Source organism: Drosophila sulfurigaster, chromosome X, assembly GCF_023558435.1.
Source record: "Drosophila sulfurigaster albostrigata strain 15112-1811.04 chromosome X, ASM2355843v2, whole genome shotgun sequence".
Classification (NCBI taxonomy): domain Eukaryota; kingdom Metazoa; phylum Arthropoda; class Insecta; order Diptera; family Drosophilidae; genus Drosophila; species Drosophila sulfurigaster.
This window is the reverse complement of record NC_084885.1, coordinates 31,938,743-31,957,064: the sequence shown is the minus strand read 5'-3', so window position 1 is coordinate 31,957,064 and position 18,322 is coordinate 31,938,743. Positions and strand designations below refer to the sequence as shown.

Genomic DNA, 18,322 nt, shown 5'->3' with positions numbered 1-18,322 from the left:
TCCTATTTCACATTTCTTTTTCTGCGCTTCTGACAACAGTATGTCTGCTGGCTGCATCATTTACGCTGCGACAGCGAGTGCAACGAAACAACGAGTAAAGTTTGAAAGAGGAAAATGCAGCGAGTGGAGAGGGAAGATAACGAATAGAAAAGAATGAAGCGAGTAGAATGAAAAGAGCGAGTGAGGAAGTAAATAACGAGTGAGAAGAAAACAGCGAGTTAGAAAGTAAGTAAAGAGTAGGATAAAAATATCGAGTAGAATGCAATTACCGTGTAGGGAAGAACCAACGAGTGTAAAAAATACGAATAATAAGTTTGAAAGAGGAGAACGCGGCGAGTGGAGAGGAAAGCCCACGAGTAGGAGGAGAGCGCAGCGAGTGTAGAGGGTAGCTAACGAGAAGAAGCGAAAGAGAGAATACAGCGAGTGTAAAGTGTAGAAAGCGTAGAGCGAAAAGCAAGAATGAAGCGAGTGGGAAGAAAACAGCGAGTGGAAAGTAAGGAGTAGAAAATAACGAGTAAGAATGTAAGTAACGAGGAGGAAGATAACAGCGAGTAGAAAGTAAATAGCGAGTAGAAAAGAGTGAATGTAAATAACGAGTAGAAAAATAACCGCGAGCGGAATGGGGAAAGTGAGGCGTGTATAGAAAGAGAAAAGAGAGAACAGAAAGGAGTATAAAGGTAATAGCGAATAGAAAGTAGCGAGTAGATTGAGTAGGGATAATGTAAGAGCATTGACAAAATATCGAATGCGGCTAGAAGGAAAATTTAGAGTAGAAAAGAGTTAAGAAAAAGGAACAGCGAGTATCGAGTAGAAATAAAAGAGTGAGTAAGGAGAGAAAACTGGATATTAGCAGGTTATAACAGCAACGAGTAATCTTAGCAAGTGGAGCGAGTAATACCAGCATAGCCAAAATGTGAATGATATGACGACGAGGAGCGCGCCGAGAAGCGGATTACGCGAGCAGCTCAACTTTTATATCCTCGACTAGCTTGACGCAGCATCAGCAGCAGCAGCCGCCGCAGGCTACAGAGGAGGAGATAGAGAAGGCGTCCGGAGTACTCGCGTCGATTGGCTGTGGCAATACTTTGGCCCGTTTGGCAATGAATTTTTATGGCGCGACTTAAACGCCAACTTGCTAGCTGTTCGCAATGGGGGATGGGGGATGGGGGAAGAGCCAACGTCGAGACAAGGCGGCAACAAAACAAATATATTCATGACGAGATTATGTGGCAAGCCGAGACAACCGAGTGCACTTAAAAATTAGAGCATGCGAGACTGGGAATTGCGATGAGGAGGAGAACAACGATGACCGCTTTATCAACGCGTCCAACGGGCAATTTCCGGGCGCGGAATTGCAGCTAATTAGATAATCAACACAATTATGACAGCGTAGGAAGCGGGAAGGACACGCCGACCAGGATGCGACATAGGCGACAACAGTGACAGTAACATCGACAGCGGAAGCAGTCGAGACAGCAGCACAAACTTCCACGACGCACACGTTGCGTATACACAATAAAGTCACTATTTCTCTTCTACCTGTTGAGGAGCACAAAGGCACAAGGATGTAAGACAGGTGGAGAAGGGTAGAGATCAGGATACAGAAGGAACTCAGCAGGATATCAGAATCAGAAATAGAAGCTTAGAAGATGATGGCTGAAAAAGTAAAAAAAGGAATGAGAGATTAGGATAATATAAAATAAAGATATCAACTAAGGAAGGGAATTAGGATATAGATAAAGATATGAACTGAAGAAGTATAAACTAGGGAATGAATAAGGAAACTAGGATATAGATGAATATATGAACTAGGGAGGTATAAACTAGGGAAAGTAAAAGGAAACTGAGATATAGATAAAGATGTGAACTAAAGAAGTTTAAAGAAACTAGGGAATGTAAAAGGAAAGTAGGATATAGATGAAGATATGAAGTAGGGAAAGTAAAAGGAAACTGAGATATAGATAAAGATGTGAACTAAAAAAGTATAAACTAGGGAAAGCAAAAGGGAGCAAGGATATGAACTAAAGAAGAATAAAGAAACTAGTGAGAGTAAAAGGAAACTAGGATATAGATAAAGATATGTACTAAGAAAGTTAAAGAAACTAGGGAAAGTTAAAATAAGCTAGGATTGTAATAAAGATATGAACTAAAGAAGTACAAAGAAACTATGTAAAGCCGAAAGGAACTTGGATATGAATGCAGAAATGAACAAAGAAGTATAAAGAAACTAGGGAAAGTAAAAATAACTACTAGTATATGAATAAAATATAAAGAAATTAGGGAAAGCTGAAGGGATCTAAGATATACGAATCCAGGATAAAGATATATAATAAGAATTATTATATACTATAAACAGATAGAAGAACAAAGAGCTTATGTAGCTTATAGAAGCACATATATTGAATGAATTCTTAGTAGAGTGAGTTCATTGTGATGCCTCTTGTAGCGAAGAACGCTTAAGAAAAAATGGAAAGATCTAAAATTTTTGATTCTCCTTGCCGGTGAACTTGAATTCCCAGGTGCGATAGTCGAGGGGACAGGCATTTTTGGTCTTGAGCCAGGGCGAGATGCAATGCCAGTGGAAGACATGATTACATTTACCGGTCACCTCGGGGCACATCTCTTCGAGCTTCTTCAAGTGGCTGCCCTGCTCTGCCTCACAGTCGATGCACAGCTGCTTCAAATGATTGCGACAGATGGCGCAGATGTCCTTTGGTATATCGAGCAGGACACCTGGAGGAGAAGAGAGCACACAAATCAAAAGAGGAAAACAGAGAGCCTCTGCAATCTGAAGACTTACCCGCTGCCCACGAAGTAAGGCCCGAATTCTGCATGGAGGGCGTTAAATTTAATAGAAAATGATTAAATATGTAGATTATATCAACTCGCGCTTACTTTGTCGGATTGCCCGTCATTGGAATCAGCTTTCTTATTAGCCATTTTTAGATTCTCTTCAATTGTAAAATTCGGAAATAGATTTTCTCTGTTGGTTTTTTATTTCGATTTTAAATTTCTAAACGTTTGTGCTCAACGAACGACACAAGTCTCAATTCTCACAATAAATAGTGTGTTGCTCAAATTTTAACAAACAGGCAATGACAATTTGTCGAGAGAAATAAAGTCATCGATAGCTTTCAACCGTCTGTCAATTATCGATAAGTCCAAAGTCCAATCGTACGCCAGGGCTGCATTCGATCATAAGTAAAGTCTGCATGACATGCTTGTGGCTTCATTAAAGGCTGCTTTGTATTGCAAAGCATTCTCATCATCTACGTTATAATTATGACAATTACGCTGTTAATGATCATCCAGTGCGCTTAATATCCTGTGTCAACTGTTGTCCATTCCATTTGCATTTTTGCAATTATTTCAATTAAATCGACAAAAGAAACGTCTGGCCAGCAAGCAAAAAGCCCCACCCCCCCAGCAACCCAAAAGGCAAGGAAACAGCTCAGCCACGGCTTCGGTTTCGGCCTCTCAACCAACCTCAGTCGATCCCAGCAGCAGCGACGACGACGACGACGGCGGCGATGGCGACCGGCTGCGTTTGTCGAATATAATTTCCTCGTGCCGGATGTGACAATGAATACGCATTAATAAGTACACACACACATACAATTGCAGAGTCACACAGACAGGCATATCGACTGCATGTTTGTGTTTACAATTTTTACGCTCACACTCGGTCTCTCAGTCTCGGTCTCTTTCTCTCACTCTTTGACTCGGCCATTGCAAGCATTCTTTTGTGCACGTGTATATATGTACATATTTATGTGTGCGTGTGTGTGTGTGTATGTGCTTTCCGGTGTGTAAATTGATACGCCCGTCCGTTTATCCATCCGCTTCGTTCGTTAAGTCGCTCTCCCTCTCTCATCAGGCCACCTGCTGCAGCCAGCCAGCAGGAGACAGACAGTGAAGTAGACCAGTGAAGCATGTTTGTAGGTGGATTGGGGGTGAGTGGGTGCGAGCGAGACGGCTAGCAGTGAGCAGCGGGCATCGCAACCGCACAGCGAGCGCCATGAATGAATGGCTGGCTAATTTTGTAGAGACGCCATGGCACGCGCTTTTAACAATATTAATATGCACAATAATAATATAAATGCACTGACTGACGACTGACGACAAATGAAGGATAAGCCGCAGCTCAGCGTTCAGCGCTCAGAAGATGATGGCCAAGAGTGGAGACAAAAAGGCGCAAATGCAAACAAATTTCCATTGTATGGCATAAGAAGTAGAAGGAGCGTGACATGGCAGTTGCTTTAAATTGGATTTGTCAACGCAACTTCACGCTGCGCACTGCTTGTCTTATTGCTCTATTGTTGTTATTGCTCTACTATATGGACTTCTCTGCGTGTGTGTGTATGTGTAAGGGCGACCGTGTGTGTGTGTGTGTGTAATATGATTATTTACATGCTGTCAGTGTTGCCATATATTTTTTTTTTGTTCTCCATCTCCCACTGTTTTTGCTTGTCGCAATTCTGCTGCTGCTGCGCGTGCTGTAAAAAGATGAAATTATATGATTTGAATAATAATTGAATTAGAAAATCATAGTCAAAGCCATGGCAATGCAGTGCAGCATGTCACGGCAGCCTAAGGCGTTGCTGTTTGAGTGTGTACACCCTCAAGTCGACGTGTCATGCATTTTTTGTATATGCAAAAGTATTTAATTTAAAGGCGTCGTATGCATTTTCTATTAGAACTATGTATCCCATAGCAGGTAGCTTATTGTCAGTTCATCTTATTGCAGGCAGCCAATAGCTTTGGCAGCGCATGTAGCTTGCGTAGCAAGCAGAAATGTTTCAGGACTAATGACCATCGATCGCCGATAACAATTTGGTATATTTTTGGTATCGAAATACTGCAAATGTTGTGGTCACTCGCGCCATTTTCGCTACTGCAAAACTAATCGCGTTGTGCAATTCGCGATTTATTATAGTTATTAAAAAGTTATACGCGCAACTCGACTAATTTGGTTAGATTTAGCGTGTTCAATTTGTTTAAACGTCGTGGAGAATGCAAGCACTCGCAATAAGTAACATCACTTAACAACGTCTCGACATCCAGCCGCGCGCGTGAAAAAAGCGAGAAAAAGAAGAAACCGTTGAAGAGGCTGCCAAGTGGCAGAGCGTACTTATAACTTTGGCTCTAATGCGCACGACATTTGTCGCCTTCCAAATGCTTAACAAGTTTCTGCAAATATCGACAACGGGCGCAGTCGAGACAGACAGACAGACATCATTACTTACTGCTGCCGTCAACTCTATGACTCCCCCTAACTCTTTCTCTGTCCCTCTCACTCTAGCGTGTGCGATAGTTCGTTCGGAAGTGTGTGTGAAAGTGTTCGGTACGGTCGTGTAGTTGTGCCTGTGTGCGGTGCAGTGCATTAGTGTGCGAAAATGGAAAGGAGTGGGAGGAGTGGGCGCTCTTGTAATCATGTGAATCCGTTTAAACTGTCGAAGTGTATTGTGCGTCATTATTCTCTTTCGTGCCATTAGACTTGAATAGTTTTTCAATACCAAAAAACGACAAATGCAAATCGCAGTTGACGCCGGCGCCGGCGCCAGCGCTGACGTCTCTGCTTATCGTTTGCAGTTGCAAGTGTGCATGTGTGAGTGTGTTGTTGTGAGCTTCAGCCAGGGATGCATTAGGCAGTTCACGAGACAAGGCGACCTCGCTGGTGACGTCACTAATGATGCGATCACTGAAGTAAACAAGGTAGGCATCAAATCAAATGATTTCAGGAATCTCAAAATACGATATAATTTAAACCAGAATAAATTGCAATTTGGATTTCATTTAGCGAAAATTAACGGAATGTGCACTGCACAATCTACCAAATATTTTGCTCTGGCGTTTTGCTGTTTTTTTTTTTTTTGCATTTTGTCCATAATTGTGGCCAATTTTCTTTAATTGTTTTTATTGAGAGCCGCGTGTTGCCGCGCGCTCAATTCAACAATGCGCATAAATAAATCACTTAACAATTTTTATTGAGCCCCACATCGTGACGTGGCTGCCAGGCAAATTGCATTTTAAATGCACTCACACGCACACAGGCACACAAATTGCACTGTGTGTGTGTGTCTCATTATAAAGATCAATGGCAAAAATATGAATGCAGGCAATGCAATTGAATGTAAATTGTTGCGCTTTTGATAATAATAAGGCATGGACGCAGCATAAACAACAACAGTAATAACAGTATAACAACAACAAAAGCCTATTTAAATATTAAGCGAATTTTTCTATGCAGAGCCAATTTGTATCAATAATTTTTTTGAAATGAGCTTTTAATCGTTTTCCGCCTTTCTGGCGCCCGAACAACTAGGTTTTTATTTCATGTATCGTTTATCGATAACTATCGCTGGTTCAAGCGCATGAAAATAAGAAAAATAAGCAGTCATATAATTTTTTTTATTTTAGTAGTTATTAAAAAAAACTTAAAAGAAAATCTTTATATTCAGTTTTAATTCCTTTTAATGCCAATAAGCTTTTGTTTGGGTTGTTTGTTTAAAATTAAAGTTTGATAAAAAAATTCAAATTTTTAAAGATTAATATTAATATCCAATAATAATAATCCAATTTCCGTTTAGTTTTTAGTTTTTATAATTCTCAATTTACAGACAACGTTTCTTGTAGTGTAGAAAAGTGTATTTTATTTGATTAGGTGTTCAGATGCTCCCCTCAAAACGGCTTTTAACGAAAATGTTAAACTTGCTGCAAAGAATGCAAAACTTTAAAAAGAAATTATGTAATATAGAAGCATAACTTACCAAAGTGATGATATATTTGTTTTGCACATACATATATGTTAAGGTATTTGTGTCTTGTGTGTCTTGATCAACAACGTAATACGTGTATTTATAACAAATTTGAAGCGTCTGTGTGTGCGTGTCTGCAAATAAATAGGAATTCATTATTCTCTGTATATTGCAGTACAGATTGCAAAACTTACGTGATTACTTTTTACTGCTTTCCATGTAAGTGTATGCGATATTTAGAGAGTGCAAAGATATGATTACGTAAATGTCAGTTCTCAGTAGCAGTCCCTTGAGTTTATGAAGCCCTCGTCGCACCAGGCCTGATTCTGGTTTGTGGTACCATCATAAAAAAGTCACAGGGAACTCAATGTGTATTGAAAATCCAGAACTACAAATTTAGATTTTGAGCTCTAGAGCTCTCGACTCGAGCGAGCCGAAAACAGAACTGAGAAAATAAGGGTCGAGATACTGTCTCAAAATAAGTCAAGGGCTACTTTGATCTCATAATATTGTGTTTCAAAATATACGCCTACATTGATGTTCATAAAAGCTTGCCATCAACAATATTAGCTTCGATCTATACTTTTTGGTTCTCATAGAATGTTTCTTAGTTTGAAATGAAATGCAATTGTGCAATTTGCATAGATGCTGTTGCTGAAATTTGGCAACAATGCATAAGCTTATAGATATGTGCTGCTTGAAGTTGCCCAAGAACATTATTTCTCGATTGGGATTTAAAGCTAGTTTAAACATATTCTTTCTTATAGAACGAATAGAAAGAGCATTATGTTTCCCTATAGCGTGTTGAATCCAGATGGATGTCATTTATTTGCCAACTCAAATTTATCAATTTTAAACAAACAACTACGTGAGCAACTTGTTTCAAGCAGCCAGAGAGTCAGACAGACAAATCTAATGCATGCTGTTTTGTTTTTAGAGCATCTCGATGTCTAAATTCAGCTTTCTTTGATGGTTTCCGTTGGAGGTTCTTTCATGGCCTCCTGCATTTTATTGAAAAGCTCACGATCGATGCGTTCCTTAGCACGAAATACCTTTGATTGTATGTAGAATGAGCCGCCTGTTGCCTTCTCGTTGGCTCGAAACAGATGCTCATAGTTGCCCCGGATCTCTTCGATGCTGGACAAGTCCTTCACATTGAGTATTTGGAGGGCCTCGTTAAGGGACATGCCCTTCAGTGTCAAATCATGGCCAGTAGATTTATTTTTGATCATCTGATGGTGACTCGCCGCCGCTCGGGATGCCTCAATCTCCTGGCGAATCGCCTTGATGAAGGCGCGTCCAACAGATTGAGCACCATAAACGATGATGCGTGCAAAGTGTTTCGCCATGATCAAGCCCCTTACTGAACAGAAGTGAACAGTAGTCGCCTGTCTTTTTGGGATTGTGTGGTTTTTGAATAGATCTAGAAATTTTTGTAAAAGGTTCTCAACATTTATCTACAAAATTAACGAAATTATCGTATTGTTGTTGATATAAAACACATAGTATTTGTATATCTGATTAAATGTTTTGTTCTCCTTTTTCAAATATAAATATTTTGTCTGTTTATATTTTATCTCTTAATTTCAAATGATATCCAATGGTGCAATTTGCATAGCTGCTGTTGCTGAAATTAGGCAACAATGTAAGTTATTGGTAATTACTAAAATTGGCTTAGTAGTATTTCTAGATCTGATTAAACGTTTTGTTATTCTTATTCAAATGTAAATATTTGGTCTGTTTATGATTAAATGAATGCTGCCAAAGCTCAAGCTATCATAATAGATTATCTCGCTTGTTTGTGCTGACTTTGAAGTCGTGACTAAGCCGTATATTAAGTTCATTGATTGCTGGTATAAGTAAAACTCCTGCGCACAAGTTGTTCTTAGTTGTCTACGAGTCTGTGTGATGCTCATAAACAAATTATACGCAAAATTGACTGACTTCCGGATAGCGCAAGTTTACCACAGCACGTACAGACAGACGGACGGACGGAAGAAGGGAAGACAGAATGGAAAGGAAAGGGAGGATAGGAGGATGCCAGCAGCTGTGACTAGGACGATGTGATGTGATGTGTGCAGGGTATTAACATAATTACAATAATGACTTGTTGCCGGTCAATGTCAACGAGGGGCGGACCGACAAAATGCAATTGCAGACTATGGCATCCTGGACTTGAACTCGACTCCGGATTTTGTGTGGCCATAATTTTGAGTCAAGTTGTCAGCAGTTGGCATCATTTGCATAAGCCTCCTCCCATCTATGCTAGCATCTTTTTTAAAGCCAAAGCCAAATTCAAGTCTCTCCCTCCTCGTCATTCTCTCTCGGCTGGCCACATTGGCAATCACAGTGTGCCCAGACGCAAGCCGCAAATGCACAACAATTGCAATTGCAATTCTCGACTCGTAACACGCAACACGCAACTCAGGGAGTCGAACTGCAAACTGCAAACTGTAACTAAGGCCAACTCCATTTGCCGTTGAAATTCACAAACTGTAATTGATCACATTTGCGTTTGTCGTTTGATTTCATTGTCTTGTGCGTGGATATGTGGCGTTCCTTTTTTGTTTTTTTTTGTTTTTTGTTGGTGTTGTTGTCAGGGCTTTGTCTGAGGGTCTGAAGGAGGGGTGGCAAGGATTTTCGGGTCCTGACGCCTGCAGGCTGGAGGCTGAAAGGTTTATCGGTAACTGCTTCCAATTCCGAAAAAAGCCACAGTTGATGGCCGACTGTTATTGTTGCTGTTGTACCGCGCTAGCTCATTCATTATGCAAACACCTCCACGTTGCCTATCAAACGTGGCCCATGCTCCATGTCGCTGAATGCTCTTTGCCCCTCCGGTTTATCTGGTTGCGCTTTACGATTAGTTGCCATTTAAACTGCTGTTACCAACCTCACCTCCTCTGCCCTCCCCTGTGGGTCTGTTTCAGGGGGGTCTGTCTCCTGGTCTTCTGGTCCGCTGGCCGCGCCATAGCATTTTGATTTCCGCACTGCATCCGGCTCTTTTAATCCTCTCCCCCAATAATAATGCGTAGTCCAAACAAGTCGACAAGTTGGATATCCTATGATTAGTGATATAGCTGAGTGAAATCCGATTGTGAAATGTGCATAGGTGCTGTTTCTGAAATTTGGCAACAATGCAAATTATTGGTAGTTACTAAAATTCACTTGTCGACAAAATTAACCACATTTGTGAATTCGGAAAGTTATTATAACCTTTTATTATTGATATATCCCTTATTTGTCTCTTAATTTCAAATGGAATCCAATTGTGCAATTTTCGTAGATGCTGTTGCTGAAATTTGGCAACAATGCGTTAGCTTATGGTTATGCAAATTGTTTGCAGTTACTGCAATTGCGTTATCTTGAAAAGTCACCGGATTTGTAGGTTAGTAAAGTGATTATAACCTTTCCGGCAGTGTATACAAATTGACGAAACTGCAATGTGAATTGGAGGGTCGACGATAGGAGAGAGTGAGAAGAAAAGGGGCCAGCCAAAGTGGGGAGGGGAATTGGGGGGAATGGCAACAAAAGCGAGCAGTTCACTATTTACCACACATGAACGTGGCATCTGAACGAGTACGTGAATGCGAATCTAAATCTCAATGTGAATGCGAATGCGAATGTGAACGTAAACGTGAATGCGAATGCGAAACGTGAATGTGGATGCGAATGCGATGGTGAACGTGGGTGATGCATGGCGCTGAAAATGGTCAGGCCTAGTAGTGTCTGGTGTCGCATTCATTGCCATTCATTCGCTGCTGCCGTTTCGTGGTCGCCATTGCCATTGCCTATTTTCTACCCTCTAAACAGTAAGCTGTAATTAAAAGGGTATGATGAATACAACCGAGCTGTGAAATTTATTGCGAGAAGTGGAAAGTGAAGAGAAGGAATGCAGGTTAGCAATTGGGACGTTGACGGAAGAATAGAATATCAAATTCAATCTAATCAAGAATAGAATATCAAATTGTTGAGAGAAAATGTAATCTAATCAAGAATATATCGGAATGTTAATCTCGATCTTCCAAGCAGTACAATTTTCATAATTTAAACATTAATTTAAAGTGAAGATAACTTTGTAATATTGTAGCTAATAATGTTGCGATTTGTGTATGAAATATACATTTCAGACACCTTGTTTGTTAAAGTTTTTTTATTTTTCGTGTATTTCTATAACCACTGTAATTATTATTGGGAATATTTGAATTGGATCAGAGGGATAGTTTTCACGAAAATGAAAAAACCCGAAGTGAGAAACATAAGAAAGGAACTGAGAAGATGAATGCTTAGGATCACTCTGATGTAATCTTAAAAATTTAACTAGGGTATCAGCTAGTCGCGTATGCCACATTCGCAGTGATGCACTCAAACTTGGTCTATTGCTGTCACTACTATCGTTGCTGTTGTTGTTGTTGCTGCTGCTGTTGCTGTTGTGGCTAACATGCAAGCTTAGGATTTGGAAAACAATTTCACTGTTAGTGGAATGTCAACGTCAGTGCCCGTGCTCGGCTCGATACGTTTCGCTTCGGTCTGGTCCGCACCGCTCTCCCCTCAGGAAGGCAGGCGACCAATACCTAATGCAATCCTCCCTCCCCAGAGTTGCCTCCCTCTGCTCTCCTCTGCTCTGTTCAGCTCGGTTCGAGTCAGTTTGTCCATTGCCGATGCCTGTCTCGAAAATGGCAACTCGTTCGTGCCGAAACGTGAAATTGAAGCGCGCGACGGGCGCGCCCATCACTAATTAGTGATGTGCAATAATCGTGCGGACTGCACGGACATAGAATCCAGCGGGGGCAGGACGTGGGGAGGGAGTCCATTTGGTCATTGGGGTTCAGAGATTTGCGTGCCGTCGCTTTCAGCTTTCAGCTCCCACTCGGCGTTAGTTCGGCTCCAAAAACTGCAACATTGTTAATCAACTGTGCGTGTCGCATAAGTTGAATTTGTGTTCAGTTTCGGGCTCCAGTATACCTCTTAAATAGATTATATAGAAGAGGTTCGATTGCGGGTTTAGTTAGTATATTTTTTGAATGATATTATGAGTCATGTTTAAGCAGCTTTTGTTAAATAATATTTCAAGAAATGAAGAAACATTTATATATTTCATTAACAAACATCGTAGGATAACTGCTGCACTGTGTTTCAAAACGGTTTCATTAGCAATCGAGTTTGAGTTTTGGATTTCGAGTGGGTTGCAGTTTGGCTTTGGTCAACTGGATGACTGCCTGCGAAAATGGGCTTGGTTTTTTGTGGGTGGCTTTTGAGGGTAGACGACTGTTGATTGAGGTCGAAGAGAGGGCGTTTGAGGTTTTTAGTCTTTTTTTCGCTCGGTGTCCGGCTTAGTGCGATCTAAATAAGTGGAAAATTATTGTTGTCTCGAGAGTGGCTGAGAAATGATGCTGATTACGATGCATTTAAAGGGACGTTAAACCAATTTAGGGGATTCCCCCAGTTCATGTGGCATAACTGTATGTCAACTTTTTGACACTGAACTTGAGGGAGCTAACTCTAGATATTATTCAGTATATTATGTAGTATATTCAGTATATATTTGGTATATATGCGATTTTTTGAGAAAGCTAATTAAATATGTACATAGTTCACGATATTTAAGCATATTATTCAGTAAATATTTGGTATATATGCGACTTTATGCGACTTTTTATATAGACTAGTATATTTTATATAAATATAGTTTAGTTTATTTGGCCTCTTTGACACAGAACTTGAGGATGCCAACTATAGATTGGTTCGACTTCAATGAAGTTCGAGAAGTTTAGTATATTACTTAGTATATATTTCGTATATATACGATTTTTTGTGGGAAGCTAATAAAATATGTCCATAGTTTAGTATATTGAATACATTATTAATCTATACTAAATATATAAGATTTCCCCAGTTTATATAGTTCAGTATATTGTTTAGTATATTATCCGTTTTTTACGAAATACTTTTCATTTGAACCTTATTCATATAATTTGCTTAAGCAGAAAAGTCACCTAAACTTATATTAATTCATTTTTAAGAAATACATGATATATTATAATAATTGTTGTGCAAATATTTCAGTATTTTTTTTGGTTCCTTGCTTCACTGTTTTTTTAGCATCGATCTTTTTATTTATTTGCCTTGTTTTCCCATACTGTTTGTTATTGATTTTTTTTTTGTTTCTCTTTGATTGTTTGGGCTGTGCGACAACTTGTCAAATGTTTCGATCTTTCGACATTAACTACATATGTTACACACACACACACATACACATACAACATTCATAGTAATTGTGTGTGTGCGAGTTTTTGCTATTGGTTTTTACGTACAATTTGCAGCGGCGTGTAAATAAAAGAGCTGACATTGCAGCTCACATTTCTGCATGTGTGTGTGTGTGTGTGTGTGTGTGTGTGTGTGTGTGTGTGTGTGTGTGTGTGTGTGTGTGTGTGTGTGTGTGTGTGAGTGTGTGTGTGAATGCAGCTGGCAATATGGTTGCATTAAATTGACCAGAAAAACAGCAGAGAGTAGCTGCCTAATTGAAATTTCATGTTCTGCAATAAGTGTAGAGATGGCGACAAGAGACGAAGGATGACAACGGGGCGGGGCGGGGCGGGGCACGGGGGGCGACAAAGGGCGTAAAGGGGCGTTAACTCGGTTCGCTAATACTCGCCGATTATCAAACACAACAATTTGCCGTGAGAGCGATACAACAACAAAAAAAAATGGAGGGAGAGAGCGAGAGAGGGACAAAGAGAAAGAGGAATGTGGAACGTAATTCGGATAAGCACTTTGTTTAGGGCATTAATCGCCGCGACAGCAATTTGTTACATCGATAGATGCGATAGATAATTAACGGAAACGACAAACTCGACCAAATTAAATATCGAACCACGAAAACTGTACAGCAACTGCATGCAACAAAGATGATTTCCGAAACAAGGCTACTGCAATTTATTTGGTACTCTATGACATATATTTGTGTGTAATACTTTATCGATATACCAAATATAGCCTTTGGTGTATTTTAATATATCTTTCGGTATATTAATTTGTTATATTTTTAGAAGTTATTGAAGATAATCTGTTTATTTTGTACTTTATGGTATATTTTTAATGTATACTAAATCGATATACCAAATATAGTCCTCGGTATTTTAAAGTATTTTTGGTATATTAATTTGGTATATTTTTAGAATACAGCTTTTTTAAAAATTGTATATCTAATTCTAATTTAGCATTTTTGGTATATTAATTCGGTATATTTTAAGAATATGGTATTTTTAACTAAATATTCCGCCAAGAGAGGGAAGTGTGTTATTGGAGTGACTACAACATTCATGAGAAATGAATTAACCCAAAATTGGTAGCTCTAATTCTAATCTTCAGTATATTTTAGTATTTTTTCGGTACATTAATTTGATATATTTTTAGAATACGGGTTTTTTCTCCCAATTTCCTCCAAAATGTATAGCTCTAATGCTAGTTTTTGGTATATTTCAGTATTTTTTCGGTACATATTTTTTAATACACATACATATGTATATATTGTTTTTGAAATAGATAGCGGGTATCTCCCTCGACTTTCGTCTTATGTTTCTTTCTTGTTTTTTTCCTCTTTTTGATTGTGGAATCTCATAAATATTCTCTTAAATACTTTTGTTTGAAATTTGAATGGATTTTTTGTTACTAGAGCTGATCTTTGAAGAAAGATAACAAGTAGGCCACGTGTTGACGAGTCGAATTTGCTTAAACATTTTCTCAGTCAAAGCTGATACAAAGCTGGTCAACAAGTCAACAACAGAAAATATTGGAAACAAAAATTGATAAATTCATAAACTTTTATTTTGTAAGAGAGAAAGAGAAACAACAAAAAGAAAAGAACGATGGACACAGGCATGAAGCTGATGTATGAGGAGGAGACTTTGCTTATGAGCGATGCGGGCAATGATGAGGAAATGATGCAGCACGTGTCTGTGGCAGCTGCAGTGATGCAACTAGAAGCTTTGAACAATATACAACTGAATGGGGAACCGGAAGCTGAAGCTGAAGTTGAAGGTGAAGCCGAAAGCAAACTTCAGACTGGAGGCAAAGAGTGGCAGCCAGAGAAGCCGAGTGCATGTGTACGCTTCCTTCTACGCATGGGCTTTGGGGCCATCATGCATCCCTATGAGTATGCCAAGGTTCTGATGCAGTTGGGTCACGAACCGCTGCCCGCTGTGGCAGCCACCAGTTGGCTGGGCAAGCCAACATTGCTGCTGCCGAGTGTACATCAATATTTGCGCTACATCAAGCACACGGATGGCTTCGCGGGACTCTATCGGGGATTGGGCGCTCGCTTCCTTAGCTGCGCCATCTCGGCCATGTTCTCGGAGAGTCTTGTGCACGTGTTGGGCATGTCACAGACCAGACAACGTCGTCGCAGCAGTTGCTTTAAGGAGTACGCATGGAATCTGCTCCGAGATGGCATCGTCGTCACCACTGGCTTGATCTTTTCGCATCCCTTTTACGTCATCTCGGTGCGTCAGATGGCTCAGTTTGTTGGTCGTGAGGTTGCCTACAACGATCTGCGCAGCAGCATCCATGAAATCCTACAGCATGATGGTCCATTGGGTTTCTATGCCGGATTTGTGCCGCGTTTGCTTTGCGATCTTGGCGTGCTTTTTGTCACCAGCACTTTGAGCGCCGCTTGTGAGCGACTCTGTGTCGATCGATCGTCGTTGCGACAAATGGAATACAATTCGGTGCTGTTTCAGTTTGGCGCTGTTCTCCTGTTGTATCCCCTCCAAGTGGCTGGCGCCTGCATGGCCTGCTCGGGCTCGGGGATTGCCGCTGGGGCTCCGCCTTTCATGCCCGTCTATGGCCAGTGGATCGATTGCCTCATGGATCTGTTTGCCCGTGGCGATCACTATCGTGGCGCCTTCATATTTCGTCGCACGTTGCCTCGCCTGCAGATGCATCGCATGCATGATGCCTTCCCCATTTCCCGCATGATTTGAAAGGGTTCATGGAGCGTATACTTGATGACGATGCTTGGTTCATGGGGCGTATGCTTGATGATGAGACTTTTCCCATTTTCAGCTTGATTTAAGAAGGTTCTTTGGGTTCATGGGGTGTATGCTTGATATTAAAAGTTTGAGTTAAGAAATAGCTAAGAAAATGTTATTATTACACGCGTAAATATGTGTTGATAGCTTTGTTGCACATTTTGTAACATTTTATATTTCGTTTAGAATGTGATGATTAATCGCAAATTATTCACTTTTTCTTGGACATATAAAATAACCTGCTTATTTAGACCTCAAATTCTTCAAAATCGGATTTGAATAGAAACTTGATAAGCAATAGTTTACAAACTGTGTTGAAGTTATTGAAAAAACAGAATTTTATATTGCAAAAAAGGGGTCATTGGATCTTGGACTTTGCGCCTTAGTTGACGATCTGGTATATTCTGTACTGTAATTGCATATTGATATACTAAATAAAATCAAAATATACCGAAAATGTAGTATTTGTACAGTATTGAAGTTAGACTTGGTTACTAACTGTATTTGATGGTATATTTTATATGTAATAGTATATTAATATACTAAATATGGTTGGAATATTCCGAAGTTTTAGTATTTTTACATTGATGTAGTTGGACTTGGTTGATAATCTAGTATATATATATATATATATATATATATACTGCAAAAATACTATAAACAAAAAATTCAGTATGTTTCGACAATTATTTATATATCAATATACTTTTATGTTTAAAATATACCGTTGAGTACAGAATATACCAGATTATCAACCAAGTCCAACTACATCAATGTAAAAATACTAAAACTTCGGAATATTCCAACCATATTTAGTATATTAATATACTATTACATATAAAATATACTCGGTATATTTTAATAATAATACCGCATAGTCTATAAATATACTTTATGAAAATTTTACAATTTGTGCAGAACAATAATTTAGTATATTTAAGAAGTAATATGATTTTGTTTTGCTTTTATTTAATATGGGTTGCGAGCACATCCCACTGTTGATTTCTTACTAATTATGAATGAAATTGCAACTTATTTTGCTTTAAAACACAAAATGCAAGGTTTCAAGTTGTCAAACTTGAATATTTAAACTTTAAGCATTTAAGTTGGCGAACAGACAGTTTGTAATTGGTTTGTAGACAAGATAGAATCAGATCATTCCTGGGAATATCTTCTTTGGGGATAAAGAGGGGAGAACCCTTTGTGTCATTGTTGCTTCAGTGTTGTTCTTTTTTTTGCTGTGTCGACTGTTTGTTCATTTTTTGGGGAGCAGCTTGTACTAATTTGAATTATTTAGCTTGCGCCATGAGAGTAGGAGAAGAGAAGAGGAAAGACCACACACTGGACACGCTTGTGGTCTCCGAGGGGGAACGAGTGGCAAGGAAAGGAACTGGAACGTGTGGGAATGGAATGCAAGCAAGCTATTGTGTCAGTTTCTTCTCTCTCTCTCACTCTCTCTCTCTCTCTCTCTTTCTGTCTGTCTTTGTGTCTGTTGCTGCTGCATAAAATGTCAGCAGAGATTAAGCGACTGAAAGCTGTTCATGTACAAGATTTTATGCACTAAACGAGGCGCCACACACACACACACACACATACTTCTATGTATGTAGACAGCTGCACGTAATGAAAATATCAAAAATCTTCAACGAAATGTGCCAACGGCTGATTTCAGGGGGGGAAAGCGGGAAGATGTAGTAGGTGAATGTCAAGAGTGGAGAACAAGGGATAAGAGAGTGTGTGAGCTTTGCTTCATTTGAATGCGACGACGACACATTGTTCTTGTTGTTGTTGTTGGCCATTTTTGTTGCTGGCCAGGTTCATTTAGGCCAGAGAGAAATCAAAAGTCAAAAGTTAACACAGCCCGCAGAGACTTGAGTCCAAAATAAACGTTGCACAACAGCAACAACAACGAACCAGTTATTACACACATGTGCGTGTGTGTGTGTGTGTGTGTGTGCAGAGGATGACAATGATGACGACGACACATTGCACAATGCGGGCCCTGAAAAATGGCATATAGACTTAATAACCAAAAAATGCAATCAGCAACAATGTGAACAGATCCGATGCACCCAACTTCAGTCTCAACTTCAACTCGCAACTCCCAACTTCAACTGCATGCCTCTGGCAGATAGCTTGAGGCTTAGGATGCAAGATGGAAGAAGGAGAGGGAGAGGGAGGAGAAGGAGAGGGAGGGACACACAGGACACTGAGGATTTCGTAGGCAGTGTTCAAGTCAGTTTTCTGGACAGCCTTGTGACATTCACGCATGCATGCAGCATCATCATCATTATCACCATTAGCATCATCATTATTGTCGTCATGCTTGGTCATCATCAAAGTCTGCACTGCCTTTGTTTTGATTTACCCCGTAAACGGAGTGCAGTGTTGAGCTTGATAGACTTAAAAGTAGGTCGCAAAATAATTTGAGTTGTTTTCTAACATATTTGAATATGATAAATACTTATATAATATAACATATCAAAGTAATCGTTGAATATTTATATTTAACAAGACAACAAAGATCAAAGCTGTCTT

The 18,322-nt window shown here is 39.6% G+C and overlaps 3 protein-coding genes across 4 annotated transcripts in view; 1 reads left to right on the top strand and 2 right to left on the bottom strand.

Moving 5' to 3' along the window:
• Positions 1-2,386: 2,386 nt before the first annotated feature.
• The window catches only part of LOC133849020 (RING-box protein 1-like), a 123,237-nt gene continuing 107,301 nt past the window's right edge, over positions 2,387-18,322 (bottom strand). Inside the window, exons 1-2 of one of the 2 annotated variants that reach the window (XM_062284834.1) lie at positions 2,801-2,849; positions 2,387-2,733 (exon numbers count right to left, since the gene is read on the bottom strand). In XM_062284834.1, the coding sequence (XP_062140818.1) occupies positions 2,477-2,733; positions 2,801-2,834 (291 nt within the window). In that variant the 5' untranslated portion in view covers positions 2,835-2,849 and the 3' untranslated portion in view covers positions 2,387-2,476. Of the gene's footprint in view, positions 2,734-2,800; positions 2,850-18,322 lie in introns of those variants that run through there. The other variant, XR_009895320.1, reaches the window with a different exon arrangement.
• On the bottom strand, positions 7,543-8,266 carry LOC133847900 (mitochondrial import inner membrane translocase subunit TIM16). Its single transcript, XM_062283190.1, has one exon. It carries the CDS (start codon positions 8,105-8,107, stop codon positions 7,715-7,717), a length of 393 nt encoding a protein of 130 aa, XP_062139174.1. The 5' UTR covers positions 8,108-8,266; the 3' UTR covers positions 7,543-7,714.
• Positions 14,497-15,865, top strand: LOC133848682 (mitochondrial carrier homolog 2). The gene has a single exon (XM_062284338.1). It carries the CDS (start codon positions 14,624-14,626, stop codon positions 15,734-15,736), a length of 1,113 nt encoding a protein of 370 aa, XP_062140322.1. The 5' UTR covers positions 14,497-14,623; the 3' UTR covers positions 15,737-15,865.